This window comes from Pagrus major, chromosome 22 (assembly GCF_040436345.1).
Source record: "Pagrus major chromosome 22, Pma_NU_1.0".
In the NCBI taxonomy this organism is placed as follows: Eukaryota; Metazoa; Chordata; class Actinopteri; order Spariformes; family Sparidae; genus Pagrus; species Pagrus major.
Genome location: NC_133236.1, coordinates 15,462,175 through 15,484,087, shown reverse-complemented (window position 1 = coordinate 15,484,087; position 21,913 = coordinate 15,462,175). Strand labels below are relative to the sequence as shown.

The 21,913-nt window shown below is 40.7% G+C and overlaps 4 protein-coding genes across 4 annotated transcripts in view; 2 read left to right on the top strand and 2 right to left on the bottom strand.

Moving 5' to 3' along the window:
• Positions 1-741: 741 nt before the first annotated feature.
• On the bottom strand, positions 742-8,936 carry cpsf2 (cleavage and polyadenylation specific factor 2). The gene is made up of 15 exons (XM_073493430.1): positions 8,790-8,936; positions 8,225-8,391; positions 7,981-8,140; positions 7,780-7,885; positions 7,557-7,686; positions 7,346-7,461; positions 6,816-7,003; positions 6,403-6,693; positions 6,131-6,231; positions 5,638-5,841; positions 5,375-5,527; positions 4,055-4,277; positions 3,456-3,770; positions 2,431-2,565; positions 742-1,215 (listed from the first exon to the last, which is right to left on the bottom strand). The coding sequence occupies exons 2-15, from the start codon at positions 8,371-8,373 to the stop codon at positions 1,123-1,125; spliced, it is 2,364 nt and encodes a 787-aa protein (XP_073349531.1). The 5' UTR covers positions 8,374-8,391; positions 8,790-8,936; the 3' UTR covers positions 742-1,122.
• A 201-nt stretch (positions 8,937-9,137) lies between these two features.
• LOC141018072 (NADH dehydrogenase [ubiquinone] 1 beta subcomplex subunit 1) lies at positions 9,138-11,143 on the top strand. Its single transcript, XM_073492942.1, has 3 exons — positions 9,138-9,221; positions 10,335-10,479; positions 10,928-11,143. Exons 2-3 carry the CDS (start codon positions 10,340-10,342, stop codon positions 10,962-10,964), a joined length of 177 nt encoding a protein of 58 aa, XP_073349043.1. The 5' UTR covers positions 9,138-9,221; positions 10,335-10,339; the 3' UTR covers positions 10,965-11,143.
• Positions 11,144-11,193: 50 nt separating this feature from the next.
• On the bottom strand, positions 11,194-17,383 carry riox1 (ribosomal oxygenase 1). Its single transcript, XM_073492833.1, has 15 exons — positions 17,281-17,383; positions 16,917-17,063; positions 16,658-16,806; positions 16,371-16,470; positions 14,895-15,008; positions 14,431-14,537; positions 14,237-14,344; positions 14,069-14,103; positions 13,675-13,853; positions 12,477-12,581; positions 12,250-12,391; positions 12,027-12,147; positions 11,783-11,882; positions 11,609-11,695; positions 11,194-11,448 (listed from the first exon to the last, which is right to left on the bottom strand). The coding sequence occupies exons 1-15, from the start codon at positions 17,365-17,367 to the stop codon at positions 11,389-11,391; spliced, it is 1,641 nt and encodes a 546-aa protein (XP_073348934.1). The 5' UTR covers positions 17,368-17,383; the 3' UTR covers positions 11,194-11,388.
• A 1,508-nt stretch (positions 17,384-18,891) lies between these two features.
• The window catches only part of extl3 (exostosin-like glycosyltransferase 3), a 36,339-nt gene continuing 33,317 nt past the window's right edge, over positions 18,892-21,913 (top strand). The window contains exon 1 of the mRNA XM_073492905.1: positions 18,892-19,081. The gene's annotated coding sequence lies outside the window, so the exon portion shown is untranslated. The remainder of the gene's footprint in view (positions 19,082-21,913) is intronic.

The window sequence follows — 21,913 nt, the reverse complement described above, 5'->3', positions numbered from 1 at the left end:
TCTTGATGATGTCATCAGGGTTATGTCAGTTTGGGTTATAAGATTTATTACACAATGTTTCCTGCATTACAAGATAGAAGTGCTGAACCGAGGTTCAATGAAAGATGCTACATTTTGGGTAGCGTAGCATACAGCTTGGCCTCTACTACGAGCTAAAACTGAGCACTGACCTCTGCTGCTATGATTTTTACAATCAATGCTATGATTTTCGACTGTCTCTTGCAAGGCCCACAACTTGATGAGAATCGATAATAAATGTCTGCATTACCCTTTTAATGATGCCATAGCATCATGATCAGCCATACAAGAATTTTCTACAATGTCTGAAATTAATCAATATTCCGATTAACTTGAAACAGTCTATCAAGAACTTGTACATAAGACAAAGACCTCACTACTGAGTGCAAAATCAGCCCTCTTGCATCTTATTAAAGGTGTCTGAATTCTGTGTGAAATATGTGAATTACATAGTGCCCTGAGAAATTCCAACAGTGGAAGAAAACCGTCAAATTCAACGTCAGATTCATGGCATGTACACTTACAGATGGATGAGATAATCGCAGCTGTCCAATATTTGCAGAGTAAACTGCTACTTCTACAGGGAGTAGTGCATGAGTGCATGAATTGGGCCAAGAATGTGATGCCAAGTTTTCTTACTTAATGCTTCGGTCAAATTTTGGTCAGTATTCATAAAGTATTGGGAAACATTAACTGTGGAAAAACCTTCAACAGAGATGCATATTTGAAAAAAGACTGATTTTAATGGCAGAATCACATCAGTGCACTGGGATGTTACTGTACAGTGGGAATAGTTTCAGGAATACGAGAGTCTGTTCACACAGAGAGGTCAGTCCAGGGGAAAGCATCTGCCTCTCACTTTGTGGAGGTAAACTAACAATAAAAAAAAATACTATCTGAAAAAAAAAAAAAAAAACACTATAAAAAGGGAAAATGTACAACAAGGTTTGCAGTGAAACAGCTGGAGCCGCCCCTGAGGAAGAGGTAGCCCGAGTGTGGTACACTCTTCTCCTCTGGGTAAAGTCCTCGTAAAGGATTGTCTCTATATTGCCGTGGTGTGCTCTTCTGCAGCGTGTCCTCCTCCTCCTCCTGCTTCTGCTGCTGCTATACCACAGCGTACTGCTGATACAGCAGCTCCCGGATCTTATAGTAGTCGTCACACAGGCAGCCTTCCAGGCCAATGCGTCCGGCTTCCGTCTGGACAGAGAGCACAAAAGATGCACAGGTCATGTAGGTCCTCACATAACATTCATCAACACTTCGTACAGCATGGTTTCACCTTTAAACATCCATGTAGAAGCTCTGCGCAGCCTGCTGCTGACCTCTAAAAATGAAGTGCTTCCAACTCAGACGTTCACAGACTGGGGATTTAAATGTCTAATGAAGCAATCCACTTCAAGTTTTCCCATTTAAATAGCACACACACACACATACACACTCTCAACAGTCTCAGTTCTCTTTGATTTCATTTTCTGGGTTGCGTCTATTTTAAGTTCTTGTCAATTATGCATTTTGTTGTTGGTATCCTGGCTCACTCCTACTTTTCCTTTTAGTTCTTAAGTTCTGCCTGTGATTCTTTTTGTGTGTGTTTCTTCAGAGGTGAGATGTTTTCATACACCGCTGGGTTTTCTTTCATCCTACCCAGGCGGGCTGTATTTGTTTCTTTTCGTGTTTAATGTTCCATTTTGTTTTAAGCACTGGTATCTCATTTTATAGTTTGTAAGTAAATAGACCTTAACCTCTAAACCAGTGTTTGTCTGTCATGGTACTGCTGCCTGTGTCTGTGTCTGTAGACTCCTGACTAAGCTACTGTATTTTTTGGCATCTAAAACGACCTGCCCACTCCACTAAACATTGCCGATTTCTCAGGATGCACAATCCATCAGCAAACAAAGGGAGAAGCTGAAATGTGTCATCCTGCTGTACAACAATATTAGTTTGTCTTAAGGGGACAGTTTGTCAGCTGTGCATCGTTACTTCTGATGACTCAGTCAACACGATCTCAGGCAGTGAATGTCATTGAAAATGTGTTCATTCTGTGTCTATTTGTTCCGGAGATAAATTATTCTCTGCAAGGCTTTGAAGCGTACAATAGAAGTTTGTGAACGCTGCAGACGCAGAGATGTGAAAAGATGTTGCACGGTGTTTTCATGCAGATCCTTTAATTCTACAATCTTTTAATTTAATTAAATCACTGGCTTTATGTCAACTATGCAACTGCCTGGCACACGGACCTAAATATGCATCAATATGGAAATAAAACCAGGAGCTCAACATTTTCATTGGTGTAAAACAAGCCTGTTTCGTATGTCTTCTGCGCTGGCAACTTTCCCTGTCGAGGGCTAGTGGTGCTTAGTGTTGCAGGGAGCTGATGGATAGCGTACTGGCCAGGCCAGTGGGAAGGACACTCACCCTGCGGACGGCCACCGTGTTGTTGCATACCAGCACTCCTCCCACAAACTCGGCCTGGATGCCCTCTCTCAGCAGGACCTGCTTGAAGTCAGACAGGCGAGGCTCGTTGATGAACACCGACTGATGCCCTGGAATCTGGAGGGAGAACAGAAGTCAGACTTCAGGCTGTCTGAATTGCTTAAACGCCCTTGTGGACACATATTAGCAGAGAAACACGTTTCAGCTCTTCTCAACTTAGACTCCCACGGATATCTGTTCCAGAATAAACTCTTCCTGCAACTCACCTTTGACAAACTGTCTCCAGACCTCTTCCTGACAACAAGAAGTCTTAATGAATGTATTTATGGATAAAGGGTGTTTGTCTACTGGCTGCTGCAGCTGCTGGGACCTGAAAATCCTCAGTTGCTTGTACTACTTCATTAGCCATTATTCATTTGCATGACAGCCAAGACTTGAAATGAGGTTACCTGCCAAAATGAGAAGCAGGTAGGACAAGCCTGCTGTAAACAAGATCTCTCTTAAGTTGAAAACAGGTTAAGCACCAAGTTAGGCTTCTTAACACTTGTTATGACCCAATCAGCCAGATATCTGACGCATAACAGAACATAAAGCTTATTTTAGAGTGAGTTTTTAAAAAAGCTCCTCTGCACTCATAAATGCATTTGGTTTATTGTTGCTTCTTTCGGGGTTTGACACTAAGGCTGGGCTCAAGTGTGATGAGAGGACTTGAAGCCATTGGCAGGCACACCGAGGATGTGCTTCTCAGTGAAGTGACCAGCACTTAAGCTCTTGAGATAAAAATCTTTAGATATTCATAGACTCCAATAAGTGAGAAGAAGTAGATGTACATTTTTAACGATGTAATTACATTTTTAAGACGGGGAAAAAAAAACATCACACATATCATCTTCCAAGCAGGGTGGAGAGAATCTGTAAGCTTACTAGCAACAAATGTTCATATTTCTAATAAATATATAATTATATATCACTGCAACAACTTTGCGATGAAGTGCTCTCTGACTAACCTCTTGTGGAGGGAGAGGCTCCAGCGTGGGAATGACATCGCTCTCCTCAGACACCTCCTTCTCGTCCTCCCCAAACAGGCTCTTTATGGCGCGCTGTGCTGCCACCGCCGTGGCGTTGTGGTCGATGCCAAGATCGGGGGCAACGTCCATGGCCAGCTCGCTGTCCTCGGGCTCCTCTTTCGCACCCTCCTCCAGCATCACGCCCGTGTCCACCTTCACCACGCGCATGTCCAGCACGCCGTCGATCCAGGCCAGCTCCGTGTCTTTGGCCTTGCAGAACTGCAGAGAGCTCACCAAGGAGTCTTTCAACCGCACCTTTACCACGAGAAGATGAGACATGATGAAGACACTGGCCATGGTCATGGAAGGCTGCCTTAATGCTTGAGCTATAATCACCGTTAAAGAACTCAACCTTGTAGCAGTTAACACCTCGGCTCAATTGCTAAGAGGTTGTAAAATGTGAAAAAATGACCGGACAAAGATTTATAAGGTTTATCATTGCACAGGTAATTTAAATGTATGATTCTACAAAACAAAGGAATCGTACAACAATTTAGTCTAATGAAAAATAAACGGAGCAGGCGTTTACTGAAGCTGACCTGGTAGATGTGTGTTTCACTCGTGGCGTCCACAGTCTCCTGCAGTTTGGGTGTGTAGACTTTGATGTCCTTGCTGAAAGCCTTGCAGGACTCGGCCAGGTCAAGGCTGGCCTCTGGCGGCCCGTGAACGATCACCAGCTGCCTGGGCTTCATCTGATTAATAATCTTCTTGATGGAATCGCCATCAGAGCGACCTTCATAATCTATGTAAGATATCCTCGCTCTGTAGGAGAAGGAGGAAGTCAGGATGAAGGTTTTTAATAGTGCTGATTTGTCAAACATTGTTTAATGCCCGCGCAGACAAGATGTCTTGATGGGACTTGTGATTTATGCAGGAGAGGTTTGCTGAGTAGACATAACCTTTTTGTTTTTTAGCAACACGTTCAAACGGTTACACTCATTCACACCTGGAGGCCATCCAACACAGCACTGTACTGTACTGTTGATCAGCTCTGATGGCACTTTATGAGGGAACTTAAACCTGCAGAGTTCTTGTCACAGAAACACACAGATACAGAGGACTGTTTCCAAACTTGGGATTCCCGACCACTATAAAGGATAGCCAAAAGCTCGGAGGAGGGTCACGAGACCTTCTTGAATTTAAGGGGTGCAAGAAAACTTTTTTTTTTAAAACAGTAGGCCTGTATCTCTGCGTTATGTTTTTAATTTTACATAAATATATAGACACAGACTTAAAAAATCTCACAGGGTAAGGACATGGTGATAACCTAAACACAAACTATTTTCATAGAGCGTCAACTCTCTGCTAAACAGCCTCGTCCTGCATCAGAAGAATAAACAGTTAAAACAACCAAAGAGCTAAAGGAACAATCGCCGAGCGTCAAGGAGAATAAAACGCTGAATTTGTCTAAAGAGAAACAATATAAGTATGTAAGATTGTTGAAAATGTTTAAATTACACTAAAAAATATATACAGACAAAGAATTGTGAAGATGCAGCTGATATCAAAGCAATTTCTGACACAGGATAGAATTTATAGAAAATTGCCTGAAATGCTGTTTTTTCAATCACAAGTTTCAATTTTCTTTGTATGGCTGTGTTCAGTCTGAGGACAGAAAAGCCTGCACTTAAATTGGAGAGCCTCTTTTTTCTGTCTTTTAAGAAAGCTACTTTTTTCATATTCATTTAAGAATAAGAATGGGAAAAAAAGCTCAGTTCTTCTTGTTTTTTTTTTGTCTAGAATAGGAAATCAATTGAGATGAAGGCGCATGGATTTACGCAGTCAGTGGTTGCCAGTTTACTCAATAATAGCAAAGATTTCCGTTTCAAGGTTCGGAACAGATTTAGAGGATCACTCACCTAACTTCAAGATTTTCTATACTTGAGATGCATTTGGTGGGAACAACAGAGAGATCCTGGTCCATGGGCTCATCACCGTTGGTCAATCCAGATTCCAGTTTGCTTTTCTCCTCCTCTGTGGCCTGCAGTTCAGGAACCAGAAACTCTTCTAACCTGTAAAAGAAGAAGAACTTATTGGTGATGTCAGCAAATATGGATCGGTGTAGTTCCTCTCTATCCATCACTCTGTATTCTGATGTTCACACGTATCGATATTGAAGCACCTGATAATTTCCCCGTACTCGTCCCATTTGATTCTCTCTTCGTGTGTGGGGAACATTGGATAAGACTTTTTGGCTTGTTTGAAGAAGCTGCCCTTGCGGCTCCCCTCGGCCTTCATCATCAGGTCGTGGTGTTTGGTTTTCACAGCAGCTGGCTGATCCAGATCATCGTCCATGTCGCTCTCGTCACTAGAATCTACATCCACCCTGCGAGTGCATAAAATAAACATTAACTGTGTACATATGAGATGACAGACAACAGATTTTTGTTCAGCTGCAGAGTATAAATACTCTGTTAAAGGGTCATGACTCATCTCCCAATTACAGATTTCCATTTAAACAGCCTGTTTTAGATCTGCAATTTAGACCAACATTTCTGCATTTCTGTCTGCTTTTTACATAATTTTCTGTTTTTAGCTGTAAACAGAGAAATAATATGAATCAAATGTTTTGTTATACCAAGGGACATAAAGCAGCATCATATACTGGGACTTACTCTTTCGCTTGTTCAAGCTTTTTAGCCGCTTCTTTCTTTATTTTATCCTTTTCGAGGAATTCTTCCAGCTCCTTGCCTTCCAGCTTCACTCTTTTCCTCACCTGTCATAACGAGAAGAGTGAAAGATGGATATGGTGCAAATGATAGAATGACACATTTTGCTGTTTCCTCAGCTGGGTTTGAACGTGAGAGACAGCTGCTCCCCGTGGGGCAAGTGATGCATGAAGAGACAAGATCAAAACTGCTCCATCGCGGCTGACGGCTGGTCTCACCTCCAGATCCAGCATCTTCTCTCCGGGGTTGTCGATGAGGTAGCGGGCGAGGGTTCCGGGTGTAGTGCGGTACGTCAGGATGACGGAGTTTTTGCCGTCTTGGCACCACTGGATGAAGAGTTCTCTGGAGAAGCCGGACTCGAGGTCTGGCTGGCTGCAAAGCACCACCTTAGGGCTGGGGACTCGGGCCAGGTCTGCCAGACTGTGGCACAGGGTCAAGTGACGGAACTGGAACGGGTTGTTTCTCTTGTCTTCAAAACACCTCATGAGCTTGTCACTCATCCACTCCACCTACAGGAAGACAACAGATTAACAATTATAACTGGTGAAAGTGAACAACTATCATTTTAAATCTAAAATATCTAAGGAATAGTACACAAATCTTCTCAAGTGTGAAAGTGTGTGATTGATACCTGGGACTTGGAGAACTCCACCACATTATAGCTGACATTGTTGAGCAGAGCGAGTGGGTAAACTCCCAGCCCAGCATCCTTTGTCCTCCAAATCTGGTCCAGGAGCTGAGCCAGCTCCAACACACGACCAGCGGTATCCACGGCGATCAGGACATTACCATCACCGCGAAGCGTCTCCATGACATTGGCTGTGAGAAAAAGAATATTCCAGAAAATATACAGCGTTTTTGTAACCATTGTTTTAAGTTTTAAATGGAGTAGTTTTAAGGAAAAAGACAAAGATAGGTTAGGGGGAAAATGACATCATAGTTTGATGCAAGCTAAAACACCATGTTATCCTGTTATTTGTCACACAGTGTTGAGCAAAACAAGTCCCGTCTTCAAGGTCAACAAAAGAGGACTTAAATGAAAGATTTGCACCTTTGGATTTCAATTTCGATGTTGAAATAGAAGTCAGGATGACACAGTTCATTTGTTAGAGCGTTGGAACGAAATGATTTCTACTATAGAGTCTTGTGTAGATTACTTACTGAGGAGCATCTCATCTCTTTGTTTGCGTCGTGGCTGTACATATGTAGCGTTGAAGGAGTCTGTGATAAGCAAGGAAGGACGACTAATGCTCTCCAACGTGCAGCCGTTGAGGTGGCTAGAAAAGAGAAACAGAGGAGAAAGGGAATTAAACCAACAGTCAAAAAACTGAAGAACTCATTTCCATTTCATGAGTGTCGTGTCCGTTCTCACATCTCTCTCTTGTGGTTGAAGTCCACAGCATAAACAATCTCCTCCTCCCCGTCCTTCACAATTTTCCAAATAGTGCCTCCAATCATGTGACCAGCTGGGAGAGGAGTGATGGAGAGGCCGTGTCCTTTCCCTTAAAGTAAAAGGTAAAAGAAAAATATGAAGCACTTTGGTGTGAGTGATAGATAATGAGGTGTGACTCAGTAACAGTCTGCAATTAACTCACCTTTCAGATTGACAATCTGAGAGTATTTCAGCTGCTGGATTTTATCGAAAGCAGAGTCCACATCATCGAGGGTGAACAGTGTGAAATCTTCACTGTTGTTTCGGGACTAAGTGGAAAGAAGGATGAATAAGTTAATCATGCAATTAAACCCTGCTCACAAATAACTTTGCATGTATGAGATTTCCCATGCTCCTTTCGTACCTGATATAGATCATACATGAACATCTGACCCATCTTGTAGACAGGAATTGTAGCATATATAGTACAGTTTAGACCCAGTTTCCCTACAGCATATGGCAGGGCTCCCAGGTGGATGGGGTCAGGGTGGGAGAGGAGCACAGCATCGACCTGATGAACGTATCTGGAGAGAAGGACATGACACTTGTTTTAGTTCACATAACAGGGGGGGAAACTGCTGTAATCAGAGCATGGCTACCATAATTACCGTTTCATAGCATCGATGATGTCCATTGAGAAGTTCTCGTCCCAGCCACAGTCCAGGAGGAAGCGGAATTCATCCACCTGCAGCAGGTAACAGAGGGCCGACTCCTCCTGAACCCCTGACACGGCTGTCAGCTTGATAATGGATGTCATTTTTCTTCAGTTGTAACGCTGAAAGTACAGTTAGCTAGTTTAGCATCAGGTTATGCAAACAAAACAATATCGCCTACGTTGAGCTGAGCGGTTGTGATCACAGCTGAGCACAACACTCATTCATTTCGACCAACAGCGAAAAAAACACAAACATGTTTATAGTTTGAAATTAAATTGTACGGTATAACAGTAATACACAGCATAACTTCTAAATGGGGACTATACGGCTAGCTAGCCGAGCAGTAAGCCCATTTAAAGTCAACAGTTTGGTTGCTAGCCACAGCTAACGTTAGTTCGCACGAGCAATAACGTTAACAAATCACCCGGCAAAGTCTGTCGAGTTAGCATGCTAGCTTCGTTACATTTTGGATTGTGGATGTAAGTGTCTTGGCTCGACAAAGGAACGTGCAACATACCATTAAATATGAGATTATATATATATATTCCCGTTGGAATAGAAACACAACAAGTGGATTTTCTAGAATTACAACATTAAGACATTTTGGCTAGCGCTTATGAACACACACTTGACTAGCAAACATGTTAGCCGCTGCGTCATGTGTGAAAGGGCAAAGGAACGTACCAACTATGGCGGTGTTGATAAAAAACTAATATTATGACAAAACATTGAAAGCGCATTTTGTCGTATTATATTATCACAATTAAGCTTTAAAGTTGTGGAATAATGTGTTTAAAATGTACATAATAACCCTCCACAAGGGTCCCAAAGTGGAGTAATAATGCGTGATTGTTCAAGTCACACTGTCGTGTTCGTACAGTTGGTAGAGTCCAGTGTCCTCTGCCTAGTGAATGAAGAGCTGAAGGCCACGGCTTGTTGTAAACAGAAGGTAATATTTTAGATATTTCAACCACATGCCTCTTTATTGTTTCAGCCATTCTACTCTACTATGTTAATTGTGCAAAACGCAACTAACACAAATGACTAACGACAAACCATTTTCAACGAAAACCCGACACGTACTGCTAATGCTAGCTAGCAAACTGATTAGTTAGCCAGTTACGTTAGCTGCTGGCTATGCTGTCATCAGCTCACACTAGTTGGGGTTTAAAAACTTTGTAAGTATTATATTTTCAGCATTTTAGCTCCACTTTATGGCAAGCTATAATGCAGTAATCAGTGCAAATGGGGAAATTACAGCTGAAGTAATCATTATTGTCGCTAGCAAGATTTTAGGTTTAGACATAACCCTCACTCTGCACCAGTTAGCTCAAAGCTATGCCGGAAAAAAGTTAGCAGCAATGAAATGTCGACATAACAACTCCTTGACACACATTATTTTTCTGTCAGCATGTAGTCCAACTGTTGTCCACACAAGTAAGCGTGTAAACAAGGTATAAAGGCTGTCATTCATAATTTTAGTTGTTTAGCAGTTGGTTTTAGTTGAGCTTAGTGTCACAATAACTTTGTACATAAAATGGATTGTCCTGAAATAATTGGTAGTCCTGTCTGCAGATGTGATGGGGTAAAGTATCACTGTATTACAGAATTCCCTATCAGTCCCTAAAAAGATCCAGTATGACACAATATTTTACTAAATATTATAGTCACTTCTCAATGACTCCGGACCAAGTCATTTTAAAATGCATTGATTTTCATTTAGTGGTTGGCAGAGAAGCAAACCAGATATGGCTTAAGTTTTTCAGTTAATGTGTTAGTATAATGTAATCCTGGCCTCATGCTGTGTAGGTTAGTATTCCTTACTATGCAAATGCTGCACTGGTTTGTTTCAATGGGCTTACCAGAGCTGCCCTGCAAAGAAGCTACAGCAATGTCATGACTTACAATAGTGTCAGTATTAAGCCTGTCAGAAATTGATATGTAACGGCATCAATCCCTCTATCTAACTTCAAATGTAAGCAGCATGACTGTTTTCCATCAGATTATAATATCAGCGCCACAATCTATGTCACAATGTGTCCTCTGCTTCTTGTTTCTGCAGGAGCCATGGTTAACTTTGTAGCACTTGCCCGTGAGCATTGGGTGAACATCTTGGTGCCCATGGGCTTTGTGTTTGGATGGTACCTTGACAGACAGCAGGACCAGAAGCTGTCAGCTTTCAGGAACAAAAGTGCTTTGTTCAGCAGGTAAGAATAAAAAGTCATTTTCCTCCTACATTTAAAAGTTAAACAGGTCCCCCTGTGTTATTGTTAAATATCATTTATATCCTATATTCCTTTTTATTTCAAAGTCTTATGATGATTTTTGCAACTTTAAACCCACTAACTTACTCAACTATAAGTCTGCAGAATGCACATATCATGTCTACTGTCAGCTACTCAGTATACACTGAGTTTGGTACCAAAAAGCTGAGTGTTTCCTCTAGTTTTGTGCGTGTTACCATGTCCATTTGCCATGTATAAGCCAGATCAGACCTCCATGCTCGTTAATCTTAAAACGAGAGTACAATTTACTATTTTTGTGTCTAATTCTGATAGTAAGCATTTCACAAATTTGCATCACATAAAAATAATCTAATGCTAATGTCATTCTGGGTGCAAGCTTATGCAACTGTCGTTCTTGTGTTTTCTTCAGGGAACTGAAGCCTGGTGAGGAGGTGACCTGGAAGTAGACTGTCCCTCCCTGGAACGTGTCCTGTCAACTGTGGTGTGAATGACTGATGGGTGGCCCTCAAGTCAGAATATTTAAGAAGACTCCTGCATCTCTGTTTTTGAATGGATCAACTAATAATCGTTTAATGTTTTGAGTTGTATCAACCGATAATAAACATGCCCTTTCTCTTCAAAATCATTTGGTACTTGTTGGTGATCTTGGTTGCATAACAAACACACACACACACATTTCATAAAAAAAAAAAAAACTGCTTTATTTGATGCTGAACAGAGCAAATTCATAAATGGGTCGTTCAGTGGGACTATTCCAGTAAAGTTAATGAAGACGACTTGGGACGAGTGTTTTGCATTGAAGATCTTGTTTTGTACAAAGGTAATTTGAATCTATTCATGCAGTCAGCATGACTGAAGAGTCTGTGGCCACTAAAGAGGTTCTGCAGTGTGGATAATCCCTCTCTCAAAAAGCAGCTCAGCCAAAGTGATCTAGAGGGAAAAGAAACCCACATGAGGAACAGCTTAAAACACTAATTTCACAAAAACACAGGCTGAAACATTTCTCATTTCGAATAAAAGAAATATATGCAAAATGGGATGTGTTTTAATAAGTCTATGGACATTAGGGAAAGAGGTGTAAACAACACACCCTGTCCTCTGCAGAATCACACGGCAAACTTCCAACAGTCACAAATTTGGGATACGAATGGATCAGAAACTCGACGGCATCTGTGTGCTGAAAGAAAAACGATCATTTTACAGTGAAAACATCGCTCGGACACCGTGTACAAGACATTTGTTTCTCACAGATCTTCCAGTCTACCTCTGCTTTTATTTCAAAACTCTTGGGCTCCTCTTTGTGGTAGGTTCTGGAGTTGTCTATTGTGTGATAAAGATGTACAGCTTCTCCATCGCTGCATAACCTGGTAAGACACAAAGCTTGTGAGCAAATACACGTGATAAAGTTGCATTTTTTTTTTACATTTCATGGATCATCGAAGCAGGTGTCCTTCACAAAAGATGCTATATTATAACTTACTGTGAAAAGCAATATAAAGCTGTATTACCTGGCACATCCAGCACGCAGAACTCTGACTCGGGTCTGGGTAGTAATGTGTGTGCCTACATCCATAGCTTGCCCACGCTCCCATCTCGTAGGTGCTCCTTTAACACTGCTGGCCAATTCCTCTGCGAGACATGACATGAAGTAGTCCAGAATCAGTATACGTCGTCTTCCTTCTGCATTAAAAGTTAATTAATTCCCCCCAAACCGATGTATCCATCACGTACCTGGAGAGAGCAGAGGAGGAAGGCAGTCATGGAGGAAGCCTCTGGATTTCTGATCCACGGCAGCGTCGACCGGGGCGTAATTTGTTAGCTTCTTCATCAGACTCTCAATGCGAGAGAAGAATTTTGTCCTGCGTGGGTCATCCTAAACACACAAGGTTAGCATTTTGTGGGTAATTTGTGAACAGCTGAGGCTGGTGATAGTAAACACAAAATAAGTGATTAATTACCTTGTCAGAGTTCTGCACTCCCATGTACGTCAGGTAGTCGAGAGGTAAGCCCTGCCTGAACTCCACGTCCTCCTCCATTGCTATTTCCAATGCTGCTGGGACCACCTGGAGGAGGAGCAGATAAAAAGTGGAAAGACCTTTGGTAAAAATAGGAACCCAGGTAGCTGTTTGAAGAGCGGCTGTTTAAACTTTCTTCAAGCAGGTTATGAGGCTGAGACAGAAGTGGTGCACTGCTTTCTCTGTAGTCAGAATCAACACTGGAATATTGCACAGCAGAAATGATTAAAAATATCTTTTTCATGCCCTAATGCTGCCCTTTGTTAAGCACTTAGCTTTCTAATCAGATAATAATAAACTTTATTTATATAGCACCAAAGTAACAAAGTGCTTTACAATAATAACATAGTAAAATGCAATAAAACCCAGAACCTAAGATACTTAATTTAAGACAAGTCGAGAGTTTGGAACCATTAGTGGTTCCTCCTGCCAGAGGATCTCAAGCAGCAGGCTAATAAGGAGCCTTTGCTTTCATCTTTGGTTAAAACAAGTTTTTCTTGCTATTTTTAAACTGAACTTTTGTCTTTGCAGGAGTGCAATCACTGCTGTAGTGTTTTTGCATTGCAAAATCTGAAGATTCAGGCTGATTCAACTCAGTTTATGGCTGAAACTAATGGGTTTTTTTTAATATAAATCGACGGATCTGCTGATCATTTTCACAATTAACTGATTAAAGGCAAATTGTGAAAAATGCTCATCACAATTTCCCAGATCCCAAAGTAACATCTTCGAATTGCTTCTTCAGTCGGCTCAAAACCCAAAGACACATTTAAGAAGCTGGAACTAGGACAGGTTTGACATTTTTGCTTGAGAAATGACTAAAATGATTAATGAATTATCAAAATAGTTAATATCGATTAATATTCTTCTGATTGCAAGTTTATTTTTATTTTTTTTAAATTGATTGCAAACAGTTTCATAATTAAAATTGCTGTTGCTGCAGGTGCAAAAAAAAACTGCATAGTTTTCTGTGTGCTCAAGCACTTTTCCCAGGAAGAACTGAATGTGTTTACGTCAGCAAATGTAAACGCTTTCTAAAGTGGCTGTAGGTTAAATCACACAGGTATCATAAGGTTATTACACTACCTGCAATGCTTAATCAAGTGTGTTCCTGATTAGAGCCTTGATCAGAGTTCGTTACCTTCTGTAGCAGATCCCCCCAGCTGTTCTTCTGGAAAGAGGAGATGGTGATGTGGAGGGAGTGAGCATCCGGGAGGCAGTCGCCCTGGTGGATGAATCCTCGCGGGAAGTAGAGGAGATCCCCGGCTTCTAGCACCACCTCCAGGATCGGCTTTCCGATTTCAGCCTGACTGAAGTTTGCTGGAGAGGAAGCGCAACGTGGTCACATAAGAAACGACAGCTGTCTGCTACACAGTTCAGTTCAGCTCAGCTCAGAAGAGACAAGATGCATGTTTCTGTGCCAATGACGTGCAGTAAATAGTTATCTAACTTGCTTCCAACCAAATAGAGACAAATTTGGCCTTTTTTTCACTGGGAAAAAAAACTATACGTGGAATAAATATCTTTTTACTCACGACTCGAAAGCACAGGCAAGACCTCATCTTCTGTCCTGTGAAAAGGCCAGAAAAACAGCTTCACAGTGTGTCTTGGTAAAACATTTTTTAATCAATCAAACAAGCAGAAACAAGTTGTCACAAGTGTGAATTCAACTGCTCTTTTTACGTTTCCTCCCTTCATCTCACCTTGGGTTGTACACTCTCCAGTGTTTCTTCCCCTCCAGCTGAACCACAAACGCCTCGATGTCGTCATAATGTGGAGCAAAGCCTTGTGTTCCAGGTGGTGTCAGGTATCTGGTTCAAAGGAAAACACACATTTAACAGTATCTGATTTTTATCTCACAAAGGTTTCCAGTACAATCACTGACCTGAATACTCACATATTGGCTCCTGCCATGCTGCCAAACTGCTCCTGAAGGATGGACAGCACGTTCCACACTGTGGAGGAGAAAGCCTGGGGATTGAGCATGCGGAGGGAGCAGCCAGCCTGGAAAATAGAGACATGATGATGATTACTAATCTGCGAGTGGTGCAGATGGTGCACTGATACGGTTAATGCACTTAACACAAAATGACTTCTAGCGTGCGGCACAGAAAATATTAAAACTAATTTATTGCCTAATGCATAACCATACATCTAACTGCTTTTTAATGAAGGAGGTCCTGGAAAATCTGAAAGTGAGAGGAAACTTTAATGACCCCCACAGAGGGAGCGGGTGCAGCTAACTCGCTGCAAAGGGCCCAATTAAAAGGTATTTTAATCACGAGCATTAAGATGCAGCATCACAGTAATGACGCATTGGAAATAATCTCATGTCTGCTGGTGTCATCAGTCCGGCCGTACCTCATAGAAGTCCCACACAGTGAATGGCAGAGCCCTCCCTGGAGGATTGTGCGTCTCCCTCTGGCCATTAGTGTAGCTCGTGACATCCAGGTTAACTCCGTACTGAACATCCTCCTTAAATTCAACAACGCAGACATGCAGTTCAGTCTGACTATATACAGTTTTTCTATATAACTTGAAGAAGAAAATGCAACACAAGATAAAATCTTACATTCAATCAAACAGAACAAATCTGTGCACACAGTCAGCAGCAGCCTAACAATGAGGTGGCTCATCCTCACATGATGAACGGCAGTATTTACTGTCAGTCGTCTTCCTTTCTTTATAAAATGGGTGAAAAGTGAGACCAAACTTCATAGAACTTTCTAGAGCCTGTAATTAATGTGAACCATTCAGCAAAATCAGGCTTTGTCAGACTCTTCCAGCGATGCGAACAATCCTTAAAGTGACAGAAAAGAACGCAAACTCAAATTCAAATGTTTGTTTAGAGTTACCCAGTGGCCGTCTTATAATGACTCTTAATATTTGAAATGGTTTCACTATTCATTTTCTGCTCTATTGATGCATAGGTTCCAGCTTCGCTTTCGCTCTCTCTTCTTCCCGACATGTTTTCGAAGAAAAAAAAAGTGATATTTTCTGCTACTAACCAAGAAACATTTTGTGTTTTGCCTTCTTTTTTTTTAACTTCACCTTAGACTAGGCGTTTATTCTATAATTTTGTCTTCCTGAGTTTCCTGCTTTTGCTTGTCAGTCAAAGCACTTTGTTTATAAAAAAGGTGCTGTATAATAAAAAGGTTTATTAAAAAGGAAGTCATATCTGCAGTGGCAAACCAAAAATCTGAAATTTCGTGTTGTGTCTATTTTTCCCTTGTGGCATCAAATATCAACACTTTTTTGAGGTATAAAAGTTAGAACTTCGATTATTATGGAAACACTACAACTGTGGCGATGTAATTCTCAAATACTTGAGATTATTTGTTTCCAAAGCGGAAACATTCCCACACTAAAAGAAGCACATTTCCTGCCCCATTTTCTATTATTCTGTAGTGTCTTAATCTGAAAGATCTCATAATCAGAATTGGTTTTAGTGGCCAAGTTTGTGTACACATACAAGGAATCTGACTTCGGTTTACATTGCTCTCAGTGGACTACACATGAATAGACACACGGTAACACGGACAACTAAAACTGAGCTAAAAAGTAGGTGTGTGTACAGTCTATTAGAAAACACCAATGACCATATGCTGTAAAGACGGAGAAACAGAGGTAGTGCAAGGCCATTAAGAATAAATATTGGATGAAAATGTGTACAAGAGGGGATGGATTATACTCATTATAAGCTTCTATACATACATTATGTACAGAGTGCAGGACTATTATGGACAATTATGTATCCGTCTTGAATTACAACACAGGCAGGAGATTACAGATAAATTGAGGATGGATGAGCGTCTGGCTCATGTTTCAGTTCCTTACCTGTCTTAAAATGCGATCAAACTCTGCTGTGGAGAAAAGTCCCTTGTAGTAATCTGGATTCTTACGCTGAACAAGAATTGGCTTCTTTTCCCATGTTTCCCTTCAGAAAGAGGAAAAATATTAGTCAGTGAAAACTTGGTGCATTTTTTCATCGACCGGTGTTTGCCTCGCTGCAACCTACAGAAGTCAACTGCTTTCTTTTGAATGTCTTTTATTTATTTGGGATTGATATGCAGCTCTGAGTCTGAGTCTTTACATCCAGACAGACACACTGCCAACGTCCGTACCTGAAGAAGGACTTGGCAGGAATGGGGTTGATGAGCCACTGGAACAGCTTGCTCGCCCTCTCCCTGCTGCTGTTGACTTTTGCCAGGTCAGCTAGAAAAGCCTCTAGATCCTCACCGTCTCCACTGACACACTCCTCCTCCTCCTGATTCTGAAGCATGAGGACTCCATTTACCATAAGTGTACATTATAAACACCGTAGGGTCAAACTAATGAAATAATAGCATCTATATTTGTGTATTTGCAGCAGAAACACATTACCTCTGTAATTTCCTTCAGGTTCTCCTCTCTCTGTGCAGACTTCAGGGGCTTCTTTCGTATTTTCTTCCTTTCAGGCTTTAATTGAGCTTTCACTGTGTTGACCTTACTAGCCCCATTCTCCTTTTTCTTTTTCTTCTTTTCTGCCACCTGCAACATCACATAAATCAACATAAGGCTACTGTCAGGCTACACAGTTGGTCTGGAGAAATGTAAATAATTGACATGAAGATAACATGGTGTGATAAATTGCTACCAGGGGGAGTGTGCTATTTTAAGCTCAGTTCCTCCTGCAGCTGTGGCAGACACGTCTACACACACACAGGCATTAAAGCAGAAACTTTATTTTAATGTAATAAAAATCTACCTGCAGGGAAGCCTTCTTAGCAGGAGGAGGCTGGTCTGTTGAAATCGTTTGATACAGAGCAAAAGCTGACATGTGTTTTCTCTCCATTTTCCAGGCTGTACGTCATCACCCTGCGACTCCCAGAGCCTCTTCTTCTTCTCTAGGGGTATTTGTGTGAATTCGCTCTCTAACGGACTCACTACTGCCACCCATAGACATGTACTGCAAGTTACAGCAAAGTAAGGATTGCTTAGAGGACCTTCTGAACACTTTTTAAACAAATATTTCTATTGAATTCATAGAAATAGTTCAGCAAATACACGCGAACACAAAGCAAACAAGTAAAGAAAACAATTCTTGAGCAGATGTAGTTGAATATGTTCTCTTTAATCGTAAATGTGGGTTTGTGATAAAAAATAAAAACACATTTCAGTTCACATTAACAGACATAACTACATACATACATAGCTCTAGGATGTTTATTTAACATCAATAATCAGACACGTTTTCTTATTGTTTTCTGTACTCTTTTAAATTTGACCATGAACAATTGTTATTAAATTGCGTATTTCATCTGCTCACTTAATTTTTGGATTTATATTCTTAGACCGAAATACAAACATGGCTGCCGTTTTAATTTCATCGGCTGTTGTGTGCTCAAGCAAACTCTTCTGATGCTATTTCCCACATCCTCAGAATAGAAAATATAGTTTTGTGTAATGTTTTTCAACAAAATATCTACTATCTTTATCAAAAATAATTACTGCATGTCGATGTTGGTACATTTCCCATTTACAACATCATTGTTTATGGTTATTGCTGCATTGTTTTTTCATTTTTATGAACTTTTTTTAATGGAAAATACATGTTTTGTAATGAGGTACTGTACATTACAAAAGCAAGCAAAAATGAAACAAATAAACATCCAAAAATATCTTTAAGAGGTGCGGAGGCCTGTGTGATCTTTAATAGGCAAGGCAAGACAAGTTTATTTGTATAGCACACTTCAGACACAAGGCACAAGGGACAATACTATAAAAATTACAGTGCAGTTCAAGTTACTGATCAAAGCTTTAAAATGTTGTGGCAAACAAAAAGCTCACAGCCTTGATTTAAAAGAGATGAGAGTTGGAGTGAGCCTGCAGTTGTATTAGTCTTATTGTATTTTATACATAACAAAAATTTGATTTAAAAAAATCGACAGACGAACAAATATAAAATTGACCATTCTGTCTTAAAGATGTTGAAGTCTGGAGTTCCTAATTAAAAGTACAAGATTTAATCAAGTCCATCAAACATCAAACATTTTATAAAATATGTATTACATGTTTTAGATTTAAGTTTGCACAATTAAAAAAACATAAATAACAATAACAAATAATATACAGTACAGGCAGACACACCTAATCCTCCACCTAAATATTGTTAAGATATCCAAAGTTATGTCAAACACAAAGTTAACAGACAAATAATAATAAAATAAATATAATTAAAGTGAATGCACCACTAAACAGTACCCACACCGACCACTAGGTGGAGCATTTCCCCAAGAATATTTCCAGCGCTTGAATAGCACATTTAATCAACACCGTTTCCCATAATGCCTCGCGGCGTACTGTCGGTGCTGTTTGTCCAGCCGTCGCTCCAACAATGCAGCTTTTAATGGTGCTGTGAGCGGTGCGAAGTAAAAACGCAGCAGCACCGCAGGCTTGTCCGGAGACTGTGGTCGTTCAAATTCAACACAACGACATTTTGACGGTTTGACAAACGTGGCCGGCGGCTGTGGCTCAGCTTTTAGGACCTCCCGGACTCTTCTGATGGGGTGAGTAGCTGCTGAAGCTAACGCTGGTCTGCCTGTGTAGTGGAGTGCAAATGCATTTTGTTGTGACCGATGCTGGCTAGCAGGCTAGCTAATTGGCCAGATGAGACATATGGCCCCTTGTGTCTTTTCTCCCGTACGTCTTTCATACAACAGACTTCCTTTGATCCCATTGTGGCTCAGATGCGGATTTTCTGACTGTCGTGAGTGTGAAAGGCTGGCAGTTTTGTACAGAGACTTAAAGGCAGTTGGGTCGGTCTCCGTAGTCTCTGCAAGTCGTGAGTCTGTTTTGCTTTGATCTCGATTGAGGCACACGTCAACCGAGCCGGTGTAGTTGCCGCTGCTTTGCCGTGATGTAATCAGTCTATATATGACTGCCAGGGCTAGCATAAAAATGTTTGACTGCTAAATGGATTTTTTTTTAAAAACAATTTGACCCCCCCACCCCCCTGTTTTCATGGTCAAACCCACAACCCCGATGCGTGCCGCTCTTTTAGCACGAGTAAAATGTCACGCCGAACTTCATTCAGAAAACTGGCAATTTAATGTCGACCCTCACGGGCAGACATACATTCTGGCATGATTGTGAAGCCGTATCATGAGCTTATGGTAAGGTCAACATGTTTTAATACACCGACGATCATTTCTGTGATGTACTGGCTATCATGGTAGATGTTATGTACGAAACCTGTTATTACTGCCTTTCATACGGATTGTCCAATTTAAAAAAACTAAGAACTTGCAAATGGAGTTCTGTATGCTGTTTTCGAATAAGGATTTAGGGGCTTGTTGAACTTCATTCAGAAATCTGTCAATTTATTGTCGATCCTCATTGGTAGGCTTTCATGCTGGCATGATAATTTGTGATAATTATGAAAGCCATAATGAGCTTCTGGTGAGGTCAACATACTTTATTACACCGACGATTGTTTCTGTGATGTACTGGCTATCATGGTAGACTTTACTTCACAAAAAATGTATTACTGCATTTACTACTGACCGTCTAACTGCAAAACTAAGAATTTGCAAATGGGAGTTCTGTGTGCTGTTTTTGGATAAAGGTTGGTGCTTGTGCCTCTCAACAAATGGGTAATGATTTTGGTATCTTGCTCTGTCAGTCATGTTTTACCTTTGCCATTGAGCAAGGTAGCATTCATTTTCTTTTTTAGCGTTAATAAATGCCAGACCAAACTTCATCCAAAAATCTGTCAATTTATTGTTGACCCTCACTGGCAGGCATACATACTGGCATAATAATAATAAATGCTGATTATGAAGCCATGATGAGCTTCTGGTAAGGTCAGCATGCTTTAATAGATCGATCATTTCTGTGATATAATGGCCATCATGGTAGATATTAATGCACAAAGTTGCAGTCCTGTTATTGCTGCTTGTACTACTGACTGTCCAATTGCAAAACTAAGAAATTGCAAATGGGAGTTCTGTTCTCGGATAAGGGTTAGGGGTGTGTGCCTCTCAACAAATTGGTAACAAGTTTGGTATCTTGCTCTGTCAGTCAGGTTTTACTTTTGTTATTGAGCAAGGTAGCATGAATGTATTTAAATATATTTGGTATTCAAAGTGACCTGCTCGCTATCGAGAAGATCATAGGTATTGCTGCTATAATGGTTTGCTCTATTAAACAGTATTGATTCCCTATTATATACATTAAAATGTAAGAAAATAACAACGCCGCTCTTTTAGCATGAATAAATGTAACACCAAACTTCATTATAAAACTGTCAGTTTATTGTCGACCCTCACTGGCAAGCATACATATTGCCATGATAATTAATGCTAACTATGAAAGCTATAATGAGTTTCATGGTTAGCAACATGGTTTAATAGACCGACGATCTGTACTGCATGGTACTGGCAATCATGGTAAATATTAATGCAAGAAATCTGTCATTACTGCTTTTATCGGTGACTGTACAATTATAAAACTATGAATTTGCAAATGGGAGTCTGTTTGGTGTTTTCGGATAAGGGTTAGGAGGCTTGTGCCTCTCAACAAATGGACAACAAATTTGGTATCTTGTTCTGTCAATCATTTTTGACCTTTGCCATTGAGCAAGGTAGCATAAATGCAGTAATGTATTTAGTATTCAGTGAGTGACCTTCTCTTAGGTGTTTCTGCCAAAATGGTTTGCTCTCTCACACAGTATTGATTCCTTTATAATATAGTTTAAAACGTAAGAAGTTAATAACAAGTTTCTGGCAAATGTTTTGTCGTTTTTTTAATTACACACAGTTGCCATCCCCCCTTTTTTTAAGAAAGCTGTGCGTTATTACCCTTTTTTATTTATTAAATGAGCTAAGACTAGATTTTAGAGTCACCTCTCAGTGTGATCCAATGCAATTCAACTGCACCTCAAACTACAGCCTCCTGAATGACTAAAAAAATGTAATCAATACCTCTCAAAAACTTCACCAAAGTCTGACCATTACAGCCTACATGTGGGTGGGATTTATCAAATGGCAGTTGCATTAGACTCTAATCAGTTCAGGCTTGCTGTACCTAATAAACTGGAAACTGAGTGCAGATGTTGTGTAATTGGCATTGTGGTAATCGACCAATGACTGATGGGACAGAGGAGCTTAGAGCAACCCTCTGTCAGCAGTCTCTCCGATACAGAAAGTTCAATGAGGGGACAATTCAACTCTTGTAGTTTGGGAACCGTACCCCAGTAGCTCCTGTTAAGGCAAGGCTTAGCATGTTTGTGGTGACACTGACTTTACTGCCAACATGTTTCCGTAACCGGTAAATCCTTTTTCACTCAGATTTCTAAGCCCAAAGTTGAGCACTTAATAGCGGCCTTACCAGAGTTGTTG

Excerpts from the sequence above, each read along its gene's own strand:
- riox1 (XM_073492833.1), bottom strand. The coding sequence starts at position 17,367 with ATGGAGAGAAAACACATGTCAGCTTTTGCTCTGTATCAAACGATTTCA. Across the intron at positions 15,009-16,370 it reads TTGATCGCATTTTAAGACAG|GAGGATGTTCAGTACGGAGT; the intron begins GTAAGGAACTGA and ends GTTGAATTTAAG. Across the intron at positions 11,696-11,782 it reads GTTTTGAAATAAAAGCAGAG|CACACAGATGCCGTCGAGTT; the intron begins GTAGACTGGAAG and ends TTTTTCTTTCAG.
- cpsf2 (XM_073493430.1), bottom strand. The coding sequence starts at position 8,373 with ATGACATCCATTATCAAGCTGACAGCCGTGTCAGGGGTTCAGGAGGAG. Across the intron at positions 7,462-7,556 it reads TTCAACCACAAGAGAGAGAT|CCACCTCAACGGCTGCACGT; the intron begins GTGAGAACGGAC and ends TCTCTTTTCTAG. Across the intron at positions 7,004-7,345 it reads AAGAGATGAGATGCTCCTCA|CCAATGTCATGGAGACGCTT; the intron begins GTAAGTAATCTA and ends TTTTTCTCACAG.
- LOC141018072 (XM_073492942.1), top strand. The coding sequence starts at position 10,340 with ATGGTTAACTTTGTAGCACTTGCCCGTGAGCATTGGGTGAACATCTTG. Across the intron at positions 10,480-10,927 it reads AAAAGTGCTTTGTTCAGCAG|GGAACTGAAGCCTGGTGAGG; the intron begins GTAAGAATAAAA and ends TGTTTTCTTCAG.